The 11,118-nt window shown below is 48.5% G+C and overlaps 5 protein-coding genes across 8 annotated transcripts; all 5 read left to right on the top strand.

Moving 5' to 3' along the window:
- The first annotated feature begins 94 nt into the window (after positions 1–94).
- rusf1 (RUS family member 1) lies at positions 95–2,493 on the top strand. 2 transcript variants are annotated; one of them, XM_085934052.1, is made up of 13 exons: positions 95–449; positions 523–600; positions 661–775; positions 841–886; positions 947–979; positions 1,050–1,155; positions 1,228–1,329; positions 1,404–1,474; positions 1,543–1,727; positions 1,794–1,851; positions 1,956–2,020; positions 2,083–2,259; positions 2,333–2,493. In XM_085934052.1, exons 1-13 carry the CDS (start codon positions 300–302, stop codon positions 2,416–2,418), a joined length of 1,272 nt encoding a protein of 423 aa, XP_085790178.1. In that variant the 5' UTR covers positions 95–299; the 3' UTR covers positions 2,419–2,493. The 2 variants fall into 2 exon arrangements, with proteins under 2 accessions (XP_085790178.1, XP_085790179.1); XM_085934053.1 differs by having other exon boundaries at positions 523–555.
- A 173-nt stretch (positions 2,494–2,666) lies between these two features.
- LOC147043753 (uncharacterized) lies at positions 2,667–5,097 on the top strand. Of its 2 annotated transcripts, XM_085932905.1 has the most exons (10): positions 2,668–2,962; positions 3,039–3,240; positions 3,429–3,461; positions 3,542–3,757; positions 3,891–3,938; positions 4,049–4,081; positions 4,151–4,384; positions 4,451–4,554; positions 4,731–4,896; positions 4,955–5,097. In XM_085932905.1, the coding sequence occupies exons 1-10, from the start codon at positions 2,898–2,900 to the stop codon at positions 5,024–5,026; spliced, it is 1,173 nt and encodes a 390-aa protein (XP_085789031.1). In that variant the 5' UTR covers positions 2,668–2,897; the 3' UTR covers positions 5,027–5,097. The 2 variants fall into 2 exon arrangements, with proteins under 2 accessions (XP_085789032.1, XP_085789031.1); XM_085932906.1 differs by lacking the exon at positions 4,955–5,097 and having other exon boundaries at positions 2,667–2,962; positions 4,696–4,838.
- Positions 5,098–5,418: 321 nt separating this feature from the next.
- On the top strand, positions 5,419–8,087 carry LOC147043754 (elongin-B-like). The gene is made up of 4 exons (XM_085932910.1): positions 5,419–5,671; positions 6,879–7,013; positions 7,116–7,224; positions 7,311–8,087. Exons 1-4 carry the CDS (start codon positions 5,669–5,671, stop codon positions 7,421–7,423), a joined length of 360 nt encoding a protein of 119 aa, XP_085789036.1. The 5' UTR covers positions 5,419–5,668; the 3' UTR covers positions 7,424–8,087.
- Positions 8,088–8,201: 114 nt separating this feature from the next.
- LOC147043755 (uncharacterized) lies at positions 8,202–9,692 on the top strand. The gene is made up of 3 exons (XM_085932907.1): positions 8,202–8,576; positions 8,691–8,922; positions 8,992–9,692. Exons 1-3 carry the CDS (start codon positions 8,337–8,339, stop codon positions 9,690–9,692), a joined length of 1,173 nt encoding a protein of 390 aa, XP_085789033.1. The 5' UTR covers positions 8,202–8,336.
- Positions 9,693–9,816: 124 nt separating this feature from the next.
- On the top strand, positions 9,817–11,098 carry LOC147043756 (uncharacterized). Of its 2 annotated transcripts, XM_085932909.1 has the most exons (5): positions 9,817–9,958; positions 10,033–10,368; positions 10,434–10,546; positions 10,650–10,797; positions 10,868–11,098. In XM_085932909.1, exons 1-4 carry the CDS (start codon positions 9,895–9,897, stop codon positions 10,746–10,748), a joined length of 612 nt encoding a protein of 203 aa, XP_085789035.1. In that variant the 5' UTR covers positions 9,817–9,894; the 3' UTR covers positions 10,749–10,797; positions 10,868–11,098. The 2 variants fall into 2 exon arrangements, with proteins under 2 accessions (XP_085789035.1, XP_085789034.1); XM_085932908.1 differs by having other exon boundaries at positions 10,650–11,098.
- The last annotated feature ends 20 nt before the right edge of the window (positions 11,099–11,118 follow it).

Genomic DNA, 11,118 nt, shown 5'->3' on the forward strand with positions numbered 1-11,118 from the left:
CATAAGACATTGGTGGCCGCTGTCTAATGACGTCATCGGCCCGATCTACTACGCACCAATCAGCAAGCTTTATGTCATAAAATGCGGAAGAAAACACGGCAGGGAGAAAAGAAGCTTCCCGACGTGGCGATCTTATGTTGGAAAGTCCTGTCAACAAGTCAAAGAGTCAATCTTGTCATCTTGCTGCAATCTAGTTTACGAACCAATTCATTTCGTAATTTCTTGTGTTTAGCAAAGCAACTCGTGGTTGGTTATCTTCTGGCGTGACATCAAATTGGACATTTCGCCTCAAAGCAGAAATGGACGACTGCGGTGCTCTTTTAGCCACCGAGAGGTACGGCGGCAGTGGCGAGTCGTGGCACTATGTCGCAAAGGACGGGGCCATGGAGAGGACAAGGGACGGCAGGGAAGATGAATCCAGAGGAAATTCATTTTGGGCTCTTTTTAAAGTAGGGAAGCCTTCGATAGTTTGATGGAATTTTGCTGAACTCAACTGCTTCCTTTTTCCTTTATTCCATTCAGAGCGTATTTCTGCCTCAAGGCTATCCAGAGAGTGTGAGTGGAGACTACTTGCACTACCAACTTTGGGATACTGCGCAGGTACACATTTAGTAGTAGTGATAGCGAAATTGTGATCAACATCATCCTCCATCTCCTCAGGCCTTCTCGAGCTCTCTGTCGGGAACACTGGCCACCCAGGCGTCCCTCAGAGGCGTCGGTGTGGGAAACCAGGAAGCCACAGTAGCTGCGGCCACAGTCACCTGGCTTCTAAGAGGTAAATCCAATGGCTTGTCATATATATTGACACCTACCTCTTAGTGGTGATGTGTTTTCTCTTAGATGGAACCAGCATGTTGGGAAGGATCGTCTTCGCCTGGTTGAAAGGGTAAATCTCAGTCAGCACTAAGCACGAGGGTAATCTTTGTTAATACTGCGTCTGTCTTAGGAACAAGTTGGACTCCGAGGCCAAGAAATGGAGGTACGCTCACGACTCAAACGTCTCATTACGATCTCCCCGACTGAGACGGACGGTCTCAATGTTTGTCAAGGCTTTTTGCAGACATTCTCAATGACGTCGCCATGTTCGTGGAAATACTGGCACCGTTCTCTCCGGCCTGGTTCACTTTCATTGCGTGCACGTCAGGCGTTTTCAAGGTGAATACGTTTGAGAATGTAAAATGGCTGTGAGCGTGTGAAAATGTCTTTTTACTTTTCTTACCTCGTCAGGCTGTGGTGGGCGTAGCGGGCGGAGCCACCAGAGCTGCCCTGACCGTCCATCAAGCTCGTCGAGACAACATGGCCGACATCTCCGCCAAAGACGGCAGTCAGGTGCTTGGAAGGGTCCCAAACAAAAATCGATCATTTGCAACCTATTGAATGTTTCCGACAAAATGGAATTCCAGGAGACTTTGGTGAATCTGGCCGGACTCCTGGTCAGTTTGATCCTCATTCCGCTCGTCACGGACAACCCGGCGTAAGTGCCGAACGTCAGGTTGTGATCCTAATCGAGATATTTATTGCTTGATGATTTCTATCCGCCAGATTAACCATCGGCCTCTTCTTCCTCTTCACCGCCCTCCACCTGTTTGCCAACTACAAGGCGGTGCGTTCGGTGGTCATGGAAACGCTGAACGAGGAGCGGCTCACCATCGCGCTCCGGCGCTTCCTCCGCGACGGACGCGTCCTGACCCCAATGGAAGCCAATCGGCAGGAACCCGTCTTTTTGGGTATAAGAAGCGGGATTGGTGGCCGTGTATTTTTCGATGATTGCTTCATTCCATTTTATTGCCCAGAGTTTAGGAAAACCTTGCCTATCAAACTTGGCGTGAGGCTTCAGGAAGTTGTCCAAAGGTGTGACCCTCAATATTTCTTCGGAGGCATATTTGTGTCACTTTGGGCCTTTTGAACTTGAAACATTTTTATCATACAATGTGACATCTTTTTTTCGTCCTTAGCCCGGAGGAGTTCCGTTTGGCTTTGATGAGAAAAGACGCAGCGTTCGTGCTGGGCATCACAAACGGTACGAAAGAGTCGCTGTCAAAAGAAGCCACCATTTCCATCTGTACATTTCTTTGCTCTCAGGCTGCGTACGCGTGTGTTTGGCGGCGCACGCGCGCACACGAGATGAAATCAGAGCCACGTGTCAAGCCATTTGGCTCAGCGATGTGTTGAGTACATCGAGACAACGTGGAGGTTTGGCGGAAATGGTGGACAAGAGTCACAAGTTGATGGACACCGAGTTTGACGCCTTTCACAAAGGTGGCTTGACATGAGCCAGTTAGAAACGGGCGCTTTACAGGGTGTTTGATAAGATGATGGGTTTGATTGACAGGTTTGGAAGCCGCCGGGTGGGACGTGACGAGAACGCTGCTGGACTGGGACGAGTGGCGACTCGAGTGGAAGCCAAAAATCAGATAACACCCACCAATATTTCAGTGTGCCAGAAAAATGAAAATCAATCTCATATGATTCACAGTGATGTCAGTTTTTAATAAAGCATTTTTTGTTCGTATTTTTCACAAAATGTGCCTCTGAAAATTCATTTACTCTAACGGTGAACAGAGTGGTCTTGTTATACTTTTGATCCATAGGGGGTGTCATTCCCGAAATATTCCTACATAAAACAACGAAGAAGAAAAGGACTCCAGCCAACCGGATACGTTTCCGCTCACCCCGGCAAAACAAAATCTATATTGTAGAATATTTCGATTTGATGACTAACGTTATCTCCTTTCAATCGGCTTTGTAATATAGATGGATTCATGTCTCAAAATATAAATCGAATCATCACGTCTGACTAAAAGCCTTAATTTGAAAAGCGGAAATAGTGACAGCTAGCTTGCAGCCTTGTGCTAGCAAAACAATTTCAACGTTTGTGTCACAAAACTTTGTTCTAAATGGGCCGTTATAAGTGTGCGTACGGGTGTGAAAGCTCCGAGGACACTGACGAGAAGTATTTCAAGTGAGTTCGTTCTCTGATCGTTTCTGGTTTCCCCTCAAATCCACTTTTAGTGACAACAAGCAACCGTATTTTGTAGGTTCCCACTGTGCAATGAGCGACGGCTGAAGAAATGGCTGGCCAATATGAAGTGGAAGGACTGGACACCTTCTCGCTTTTCTGTGCTGTGTAGCAAACACTTTGAGGAGCAACACCTGGACCGAAGTGGCAAGTGTGTCCAGCTTCGGGAAGATGCCGTGCCTACCATATTCCTGCCTCAAGAAGAAGCGAGCAAAACCAAGGTTTGTTGAAGAAAGATTGCATTTACAACAAGGCATCGATTAGATGACAATTTCAGCAAATATGCGTCCACTGTATCATAACGATTTGAAGTCACGGAGCGCCATGAAATACTAAAATACCAGATTGTCTTTAATGGTTGACCAAAGTCATGTTTTTAAAAGAATCAATATTGTGACTCATCTCGTAGACAGCCAGTATCCCAAGAGGAAGAAGAAAAAAGGTAAACTTGACTGTTACCGAAGCCTATGTGGCGTCAATCGGGCTCGGATTCAACATTGTTCTTTGTCTCCGCTTTGGCAGCAAGTGAGCGCCAGAGCCTGGCACACGAGTTGTGCCGCAGCCTCGACGACCACGAGTGGTGACGCGCCGGACCTGGAAGAGTTAGTGGATGCCGACGTGGATGCGGAGGAGGTGCGGGAAGAGGCGGGGGTCAGGTGGAGGATCATCGTGGACCCGAACCTCGTCAAGATCACGTCCTTGCCGCATTTCTTTCATGGAGATTACTGCGCCAAGCAGGTCACCCACCACACATGATGATGATGATGATGATGATGAAGCCCAAAGGCTTTTTTGACAGTGATGATTTCTAGATCCAACGTGACTACTCCCATTTCTTCCGTTTTATCCATTTTGATTTTGTTCTCAACAGGACGTTCAGTGGGCACCTGACACCAATGTGATGAGGACCTCCACTAAGGTTTGTTTTTTAGTCGTCAAGTTAAGTAATCGCTTTGGTGAGAGTCAAGACTTTTAATGCCCTGACACCTGCATTGCATTCAAACTAATGCATTGATGTCTCTGCAATAGACAGATGTTCTGAATCCTCAAAAGATGATCGAGGTGAGTCCATTTCTTTGATGATGAGTATATAATATCATCTTTAAATTGACTGTGATCGGGTGGTGTCAGGTGACTGCGGCGTGGCAGTGGCTGGGCTTGGACGTACGAGGTCCACTCCCAACGACGCTCAACGGCAACAAGTACTTGGTGACGCTAAGCGATTACTACTCCAAGTGGGTGGAGGCTGCGGCCGTGCCCTCCTATCTGCCCACCCACGTGGCCAAGCACGTCGCAGACGCCCTGGGCCACTTTGGCTTCCCCGTGCGGATCCTCTCCAGGCTCCCCTGCCAAGTCATTGGCCAGGTGAGTGACGTAAAGGTGCCACATCTTGACAGTGAAGCGGAGTAACGACATCCCGCGTGACGTCAGATCAATGGAGAACTCACCAGCCAGCTGAAAAACGACGTGGCGCTGGTGGTACAGCATCCGCAAACCGGCGCTGTGGATCTCAACACGCAGCATATGATTGACAGGTTTGTATCAGTGAACACAACATTAGGTACGGTATCAAGTGGTCTTTATTTCAAATTGGGCTTTTTTTTTTTTTCTGAAGGGAAAGTGTTTTTTTCTTACTAATGAAGGACGTTTATATGAAGCGAAGCACTATTTTACAGATTGCCATGTTTATTTGTATCGCGTCGGCTCTCAGCATGGTGAGCGACCTGGTGGATGAGCATGCGGCCGACTGGGACGTCTTCCTTCCGGCAAAAGTGTTTGCTCTATGCTTCCGAGAACATTCTCACACCAAAGAGAGGCCCTTTGCATTGCTCTGCTGCTGTGATTGGCGACTGGTCCGCTCTCCACTCGAACTTCCCGTAAGTTGTCATATCTAAGATTTGTTTGGAAAGGCTCTTAAAACGTCTCGTCTCCCAGTACACAGATGCACAAATCCAAGAAAGCGCTTTCCTGGTGCAAAATGGAGCATCAAACACTGCACACGTTTGAGTTATTTGTTCATTAGTTCATGAAGTTACTGTTGCACGACATTGTTAACAAATAAAAAACTGAATTTCGAAACCAGACGAGTTCTTCATTTTTAGTTGAGGTCAAATTGACAATGGCCCATCTTTATTATGGATGGTGAACCGCTGCCATCTAGTGGCTGTAGTGAAAAAATGCACGTTCGCCAAACGCTGTATGAAACCAATCCTCAGTGAATATGCACGAAGATGATGTTTCCAAAAAGCACTGATGTACAGGGCTTCCACGTTGAGACGCATGACAAACATTTCATTATGGAAAGAAAACGTGCACGTCTGACGTCACACAAATGAAGCCGCATAGTTTGGCCATACATTTCCTCCATGACGTAAGGGATTATGTACGAGCTATCTTTTCTACATATAACATATTTGATGCTTTGACATCAACGGCTAGTAGTTTGGAGTACCGATTGACATCCTTAAAGGGCGCCGGGATTCCTCCGGGAGGCGTTGACAAAGAAGGGGTTGGGGGGGGCGAGGGGGGGACTTGGAAATTCCGACGGGCAAACTGAGAGTTTGAACGCCGCATCAGCTGTCGCTGTGCAGTTGAGGCGTTTTTTTTCTCCCCCTTTTCTTCCCCTCACTGTGCAATCGATCGCTAGACATGGTGAGTGAATTTCAACACTTGCTGATCACGATAATAGCTTCGATGGCAAAACTACTCTTGGTCAGGCGGCGAATGTTTCTGATGTGTTTTTAAAATCACGTCAAAGATGCGAGTGTGCTTCCACAAGAAGCCTGGCTTTGTTTGGCTAACGGACTGGTAGCCTCTCATTGTTGGACATTTCTGAATACTGTTCAACATGGCTTTATTGATCAATCACTTCTTAGTGATAATGCTTCGTAAAAGCGTCTTGGCTGGCGTACAGAGCCGATTCTACACAAGTGTCCAAATGTAATCATTGCCTAACACAACAAAGTAGCTAGCTCAAGTTGTCAGTTTAGTTAGCCCTTTCTTTGAAATAAACATAGTTTTGTTGATAACACGATTTGGCCAGCGAGGCATTGAAAGCCATATAACGCAGAGTCGAGATGTTTGAAAAAGGACCTTGAGATTAACAGCTGCTTTAAATTTAGCTTGGTGTGTGTGTGTTCCAGTGGCTAAGCTATAATAGCATTTTAGCTCGTCACGATCCACCTACTAACGCCAGTAGTCCAACAAACGACATATACGTATTTCGTTGTTTATCCAAGCGCTTTTTATTGTTGATACAATCACGCTCCACAATGCTGTACGATAGAATAGCTGCCGCTGGTAAAGTTGTCCCTATCGAGTTGCCTTATACTGCGTTAGTTTCGTGCTAAGCTAATTAGCGTTAACTTTGATATCGTCTAACTTTAATCGCTTGATTTTACTCTCTAAAGTTCTTCTTAGCATTTTTATTTACATTAAGAGTGGTATGAAATAACTCTATATTGTGTGTCACCTATAAGAGCAAACATTTATCCGAAATCCAACACTGTTTATTGTAAAGCAGTGTTTTAAAAGAAATGTTTTTCGATTGAAAATCAATGTTTTATACATTTCTTACTTTTTGATCATATTTCATATTAAAATCACTGTAGATAATTCAAGGATATCCATTTTCCATATTAAAACTAGAATGAAAACTTACTGGAGCGGTAAGGTTTGCCGTGAAATACAGCCACCTGCTGGCTTCGTATAGGTTTTACAAGTCCGCATTTATTTGTGTGGGATCTTGCTTTTCGATGGGAAGCTCCATTTCGTGTTGTCCGTATTGCGATGGCTATACAAGAAAGCCAAAGAAAACGCATCGCCAATGAGGTTCCGTATCTTGCCTCGTGTCCGCCAGGATGTGTTCCTCATGATCCGCCGTCACAAGACGACCATCTTCACCGACGCCAAAGAGTCCACCTCGGTATACGAGCTGAAGCGTATTGTGGAAGGCATCCTCAAGCGGCCGCCAGAGGACCAAAGGCTCTACAAGGTAAACTGACCAAGATAGAAAGAAGTCTTTCATTTCTAGGATATTTGGTGGAGAAACAAAAAGTGTTCATGACTAGGTGACACTTTCTCCTACTTTGTCCAGGATGACACGGAGCTGGACGACACTCAGACGCTCGGAAACTGCGGCTTCACCAACCAGACGGCGCGGCCTCAGTCCCCCGGCACCGTGGGCTTAGCTTTCCGGCTCAGCGGTAAAAACGTTGTCCTCAATATTTGTGTGCGTGGTGGTCTTAAGTCCCCCCCGCCCCCCTCACACACACACTTGTCTTCCCTACAGATGATTCATTTGAGCAGCTGAGGATGGAGCCCTTCTCCACCCCCCCTGAGCTCCCGGACGTCATGAAGCCGCAGGACTCGGGCAGCACAGCCAACGAGCAAGCCGTTCAGTGAGGGCGGGGGGGGGGGGCAAGCAGGAAATCCACGGGGGTGAGGGCGGGGAGAATTTGGGGAAGTGGACCGACGACGAGATCTTCAACTGGACAGAAGCAAACAGACGGCTTGTTGTTTTTGTTGTATGAGCGAGCGAGCGAGCGGTGCGGTGCGTTTGTGTGCATGCTAGAAAACCTTGTCACAGCCCCGACTGGTCGCAACACTGTCACCTGCTCAACACCAAGCAAGCAAGCAAGCATTGTACCTCCTATTTAATGGTTCTTTCTGTTGGAGCTGTCGTTAAGCTGCCTTACTTCACTGTGAGCGTGTGCTTTGTTGATTTTTTTTTTTTTTTTTTTTTTTTGGGGCTACTTTAGTGGCTTCAATGACAGCGTCGAGCAGGAGAGACCTTTTTACGCTTTTATCTTTGTATTATTTAAACTATTAGGGATTCACCCCTTTCATTGGCACAATTTTTTATCCCATTGAATCAGCAGGCTAGAAATATTTAGACTAAAGAAATGTACGCTTGTTGCCCCCCCCCGCCCCCGTTTGAGCCCCATTGTTTATCCAACAATTGTAACAGATCAAATTTTGTTTTTTGTTTTTGCTTGTATACTATTTATACATTCATGCCGATTTTTTCCTCGAGTTAAAACAAAGAAATAAACACTTGAAAAGTCAATGTGAAACTATATGGTGGATCCATGTTGGAATTTGATCAACTTTGGCCCACTGTCTAAAGTTGAAATGGAAATGGCCCCGAATACAGTTTGTGCACTGTTTACTGCAATGATGCTCTGAATTCCCCCACTTTGTGCTGTCCCCGAACGCCGCATCGGTTAGCATTTAGCCCCGTGGCTAACACTACGACGCAGGAGTAAAGCGAGTGAGTGTTTGTTGGTTTTCAAGCAAGCCAACATTTTGCGAACAAATGGCCGTCGACGGCTGTGTCCTAGCCGCATGCCGCGCTGTCCTGGACCTGGTGGAGCGGGACTGGCAGCCTCTATCCACCGCCGAGCTAGACCAGCGGCTGGACCATGCCGTGGAGGACATGCTGGAGTCGGACCTGATCCACAAAGTCAAGCAAACATGTCAACAACCTCCGCCAAGGAATGACGCCGAGGAGAAGGTGGCACAAGAGGGGCGGGGGGACGACGACGAGGCAGTCGAGGTGGGCGAGCGAGCGAGCGAGCGAGCGAGCGAGCCAGCGCCTTATCACAGCATATCTATCTGTCTCATGCGTGCCATCTTGTGTTGTTCCATTCCACGAACCGTCCTCACTCAGGCTGTGACAGGTCTCCTGCGGAAGGCCCAATCCCGAAGCCGTGTAGCGGGCCGTGCCCGTCTGTCGCTGTCCCAGACAGTCCCGCTGTGTCTCACCCTGCTGTCCAGCCATGTCAGCTACCGCACTTTGTCCAACCTGTACCGTTTGGAGAAAGGCAACATCCACCGCATCTTTTTCTTCTTCTGCCAGTGCATCAACACGCTCCAGCATGACCATATCGCTTGGCCCCTAGGTAAGAGTGTGGAAAGCAACCTCGCTGTCTCCAAAAAATGCCATGGTGATTTGGATGTCTCCGCCGCAGGTGAGCGGGTCGAGGCTCTTCTCTTCCCTTTGGCTGAAGAGCGGGCAGCAGAAGGCCGGCGCCTCCCTCGGGTGCTGGGAGTGTTGGGCCACGCTCGTATTCCCATCCGGACGCCACCGAGTAAAGACGGCGGCGAGCCGAAAGCCAAGAGGCCCGAGAAGACGGAAGAGCCTTCCTGCTCTTGGCTCCATCTTGAATTGGTGTGCGACCGCACAGGACGCTTCGTCCACTGCCGCGTCGGGAACAGCCGGGACTCGGACCGAGGCGGCGCGCTGACCTCTCGTCTCGGGCGGGAATCTCACCCGATGCCTCCGGATTCGGTGCTGGTGGCCCGCGCCGGATATCCGCTCTCGGCTCGCGTTTTGACGCCCTACCCGGGAGGAGGCGGGATGAGGGAGCGGCGCTTCAACGCCGCGCTGGAGCCACACTTTCATCTTCTGGACAGGGCCGTGGCGTGCCTGACGGGGCGATTCCGAAGACTCCGGCGGCTGGACGTGGGAAATTACAAGCAAGCCAGAGCGGTGGCCTCGAGCGCCTGCGTCCTCCACAACGTGCTGATGGACGTCGGTCACGTGGCTCAAGGAGAACTCCGAGAAGTGGGAGACTTTAGTGGAGCTGGAGATGGGGAAGGCGAGGAGGATGAGGCGGGCGTACGCCTGCGGGATGGTGTGGCCCAAATGTTGCAATCTGCCAATTTGTGAGCGCTTCTGTGAGAAACTGCCTGTCTGGCAAATTTCCTCGATGTGGATGCTGGACATCAATGTGTATTTTGTGCGCTATAGTATTTTGCAAGGGCGTTTTTGGGCTGAGCTCTTTCAGTTGAGGTGACAGGATGTTGTTGCTGTTCAAAGATGCGACGTGGGTGGGTGAAAGCATTTGTCAGTGCAGCTCCTTTCGCCAAACATGTCAACCGCGTGCTCGGCTCTCCTCTCCGTCCTCTGCTTGTTGTGCACAACTCTGGCAACAGGTAAGACTCATTCATACCTGAGATGAGAACGGAACCTCTTTCTTCCCAATGGCATTCTTTTGTTTGTGTGTCAGTGGAGGGCCAGGGCGTGATATGGAGCTCCGTTGGCGGATCTGCGTCCATCCGATGCGGGTTTTCTCAACCGTTCCCGATAACGCTCGTGACTTTGTTTAAAGGCCTGGAGAATAATTTTCCCGTTGTCAGTAAGACGTCCCGAAAAACCACCATCGCTCAGGATTTCAGCGGGAGGCTCCGGGCGGAGGGAGATTTGGTATCTACGGAGGTGCTCATCTGGAACCTGACCTCAGAAGACACCGGCGTGTACTGGTGCGGCTACGAGTGGTTTGATAACGCATTGTCGGAACATAAGAAAGTCTTGGACCAGGTCCCGGCCGTGCTGGTCGTTCGAGGTGAGCGTGGCGACGATTGGCCGGGCCTAAATCGGTTTGATTTCAAATGTGCGTATGGATAATAGATGTGCAGCAGTGTGACAATGGAAAACCAAATCTACTCGTGGGGCTGCTTGTGCTTTCGGCTGCTGTGCTATTTGGAGTCTTCATCGCCTTCCTCCTATGGGGCATACCCAAGGTGCGTGCGTGCGTGCGAAATATTTTGCCGCAAACTCACTGGTGCGTACGTAGGATTCATGCTTTAGCCTAGTTCCAAACGGCTCGTATCGCTTGCGTTTCAGATGAAAAAGTGGCACGGCAAATATAGGCCACGGCACATCACCAACGATGTCTACGAGGACATGCGCGGAACACTGCGAGCTGAAAGACGCCCTGTGTAAAAACAAAGGCGGCGATAATCGACTTCACTCCTCGGAATGAAGCCGGCAGGTACATGAAAAATAGACTCCTGTTGATTTGAGAGAAGTCAATGGGAATACTTGCTTGTGCATTTCATTAGGTATGGAGAAAAAAGGAGTGATACTGTAGTGGCAGGAACATTCCAAATGTTGAACAATGACTCAGTGAACCTAATGCAAGACCTGTCAGATGCCTCCCTCGCTGTTGTGATTTATCACCTTGTAATCTTTGTGGGCCTCTTTCTGACCTTAAAAAAAAACAAAAACGTTTCTTATTGATGAAGTCCTATCACAAACATTTGTCGTTTCTTCTGAAATAAAACATGATTGTGCACTTGTATTGGCTGCTAAA

Source organism: Syngnathus leptorhynchus, chromosome 16 (genome assembly GCF_054491065.1).
Source record: "Syngnathus leptorhynchus isolate UIUO chromosome 16, UIUO_Slep, whole genome shotgun sequence".
NCBI classification, from domain to species: Eukaryota; Metazoa; Chordata; class Actinopteri; order Syngnathiformes; family Syngnathidae; genus Syngnathus; species Syngnathus leptorhynchus.

Excerpts from the sequence above, each read along its gene's own strand:
- LOC147043754 (XM_085932910.1), top strand. Across the intron at positions 7,014-7,115 it reads AGGACCAAAGGCTCTACAAG|GATGACACGGAGCTGGACGA; the intron begins GTAAACTGACCA and ends TACTTTGTCCAG. Across the intron at positions 7,225-7,310 it reads CTTAGCTTTCCGGCTCAGCG|ATGATTCATTTGAGCAGCTG; the intron begins GTAAAAACGTTG and ends TCTTCCCTACAG.
- LOC147043756 (XM_085932908.1), top strand. The coding sequence starts at position 9,895 with ATGTCAACCGCGTGCTCGGCTCTCCTCTCCGTCCTCTGCTTGTTGTGC. Across the intron at positions 9,959-10,032 it reads GTGCACAACTCTGGCAACAG|TGGAGGGCCAGGGCGTGATA; the intron begins GTAAGACTCATT and ends TTTGTGTGTCAG. Across the intron at positions 10,369-10,433 it reads GGCCGTGCTGGTCGTTCGAG|ATGTGCAGCAGTGTGACAAT; the intron begins GTGAGCGTGGCG and ends TATGGATAATAG.
- rusf1 (XM_085934052.1), top strand. The coding sequence starts at position 300 with ATGGACGACTGCGGTGCTCTTTTAGCCACCGAGAGGTACGGCGGCAGT. Across the intron at positions 887-946 it reads GTCTTCGCCTGGTTGAAAGG|GAACAAGTTGGACTCCGAGG; the intron begins GTAAATCTCAGT and ends CGTCTGTCTTAG. Across the intron at positions 2,260-2,332 it reads GTTTGACGCCTTTCACAAAG|GTTTGGAAGCCGCCGGGTGG; the intron begins GTGGCTTGACAT and ends TTTGATTGACAG.
- LOC147043753 (XM_085932905.1), top strand. The coding sequence starts at position 2,898 with ATGGGCCGTTATAAGTGTGCGTACGGGTGTGAAAGCTCCGAGGACACT. Across the intron at positions 3,939-4,048 it reads TGATGAGGACCTCCACTAAG|ACAGATGTTCTGAATCCTCA; the intron begins GTTTGTTTTTTA and ends TCTCTGCAATAG. Across the intron at positions 4,082-4,150 it reads ATCCTCAAAAGATGATCGAG|GTGACTGCGGCGTGGCAGTG; the intron begins GTGAGTCCATTT and ends GGGTGGTGTCAG.
- LOC147043755 (XM_085932907.1), top strand. The coding sequence starts at position 8,337 with ATGGCCGTCGACGGCTGTGTCCTAGCCGCATGCCGCGCTGTCCTGGAC. Across the intron at positions 8,577-8,690 it reads ACGACGACGAGGCAGTCGAG|GCTGTGACAGGTCTCCTGCG; the intron begins GTGGGCGAGCGA and ends GTCCTCACTCAG. Across the intron at positions 8,923-8,991 it reads CCATATCGCTTGGCCCCTAG|GTGAGCGGGTCGAGGCTCTT; the intron begins GTAAGAGTGTGG and ends TCTCCGCCGCAG.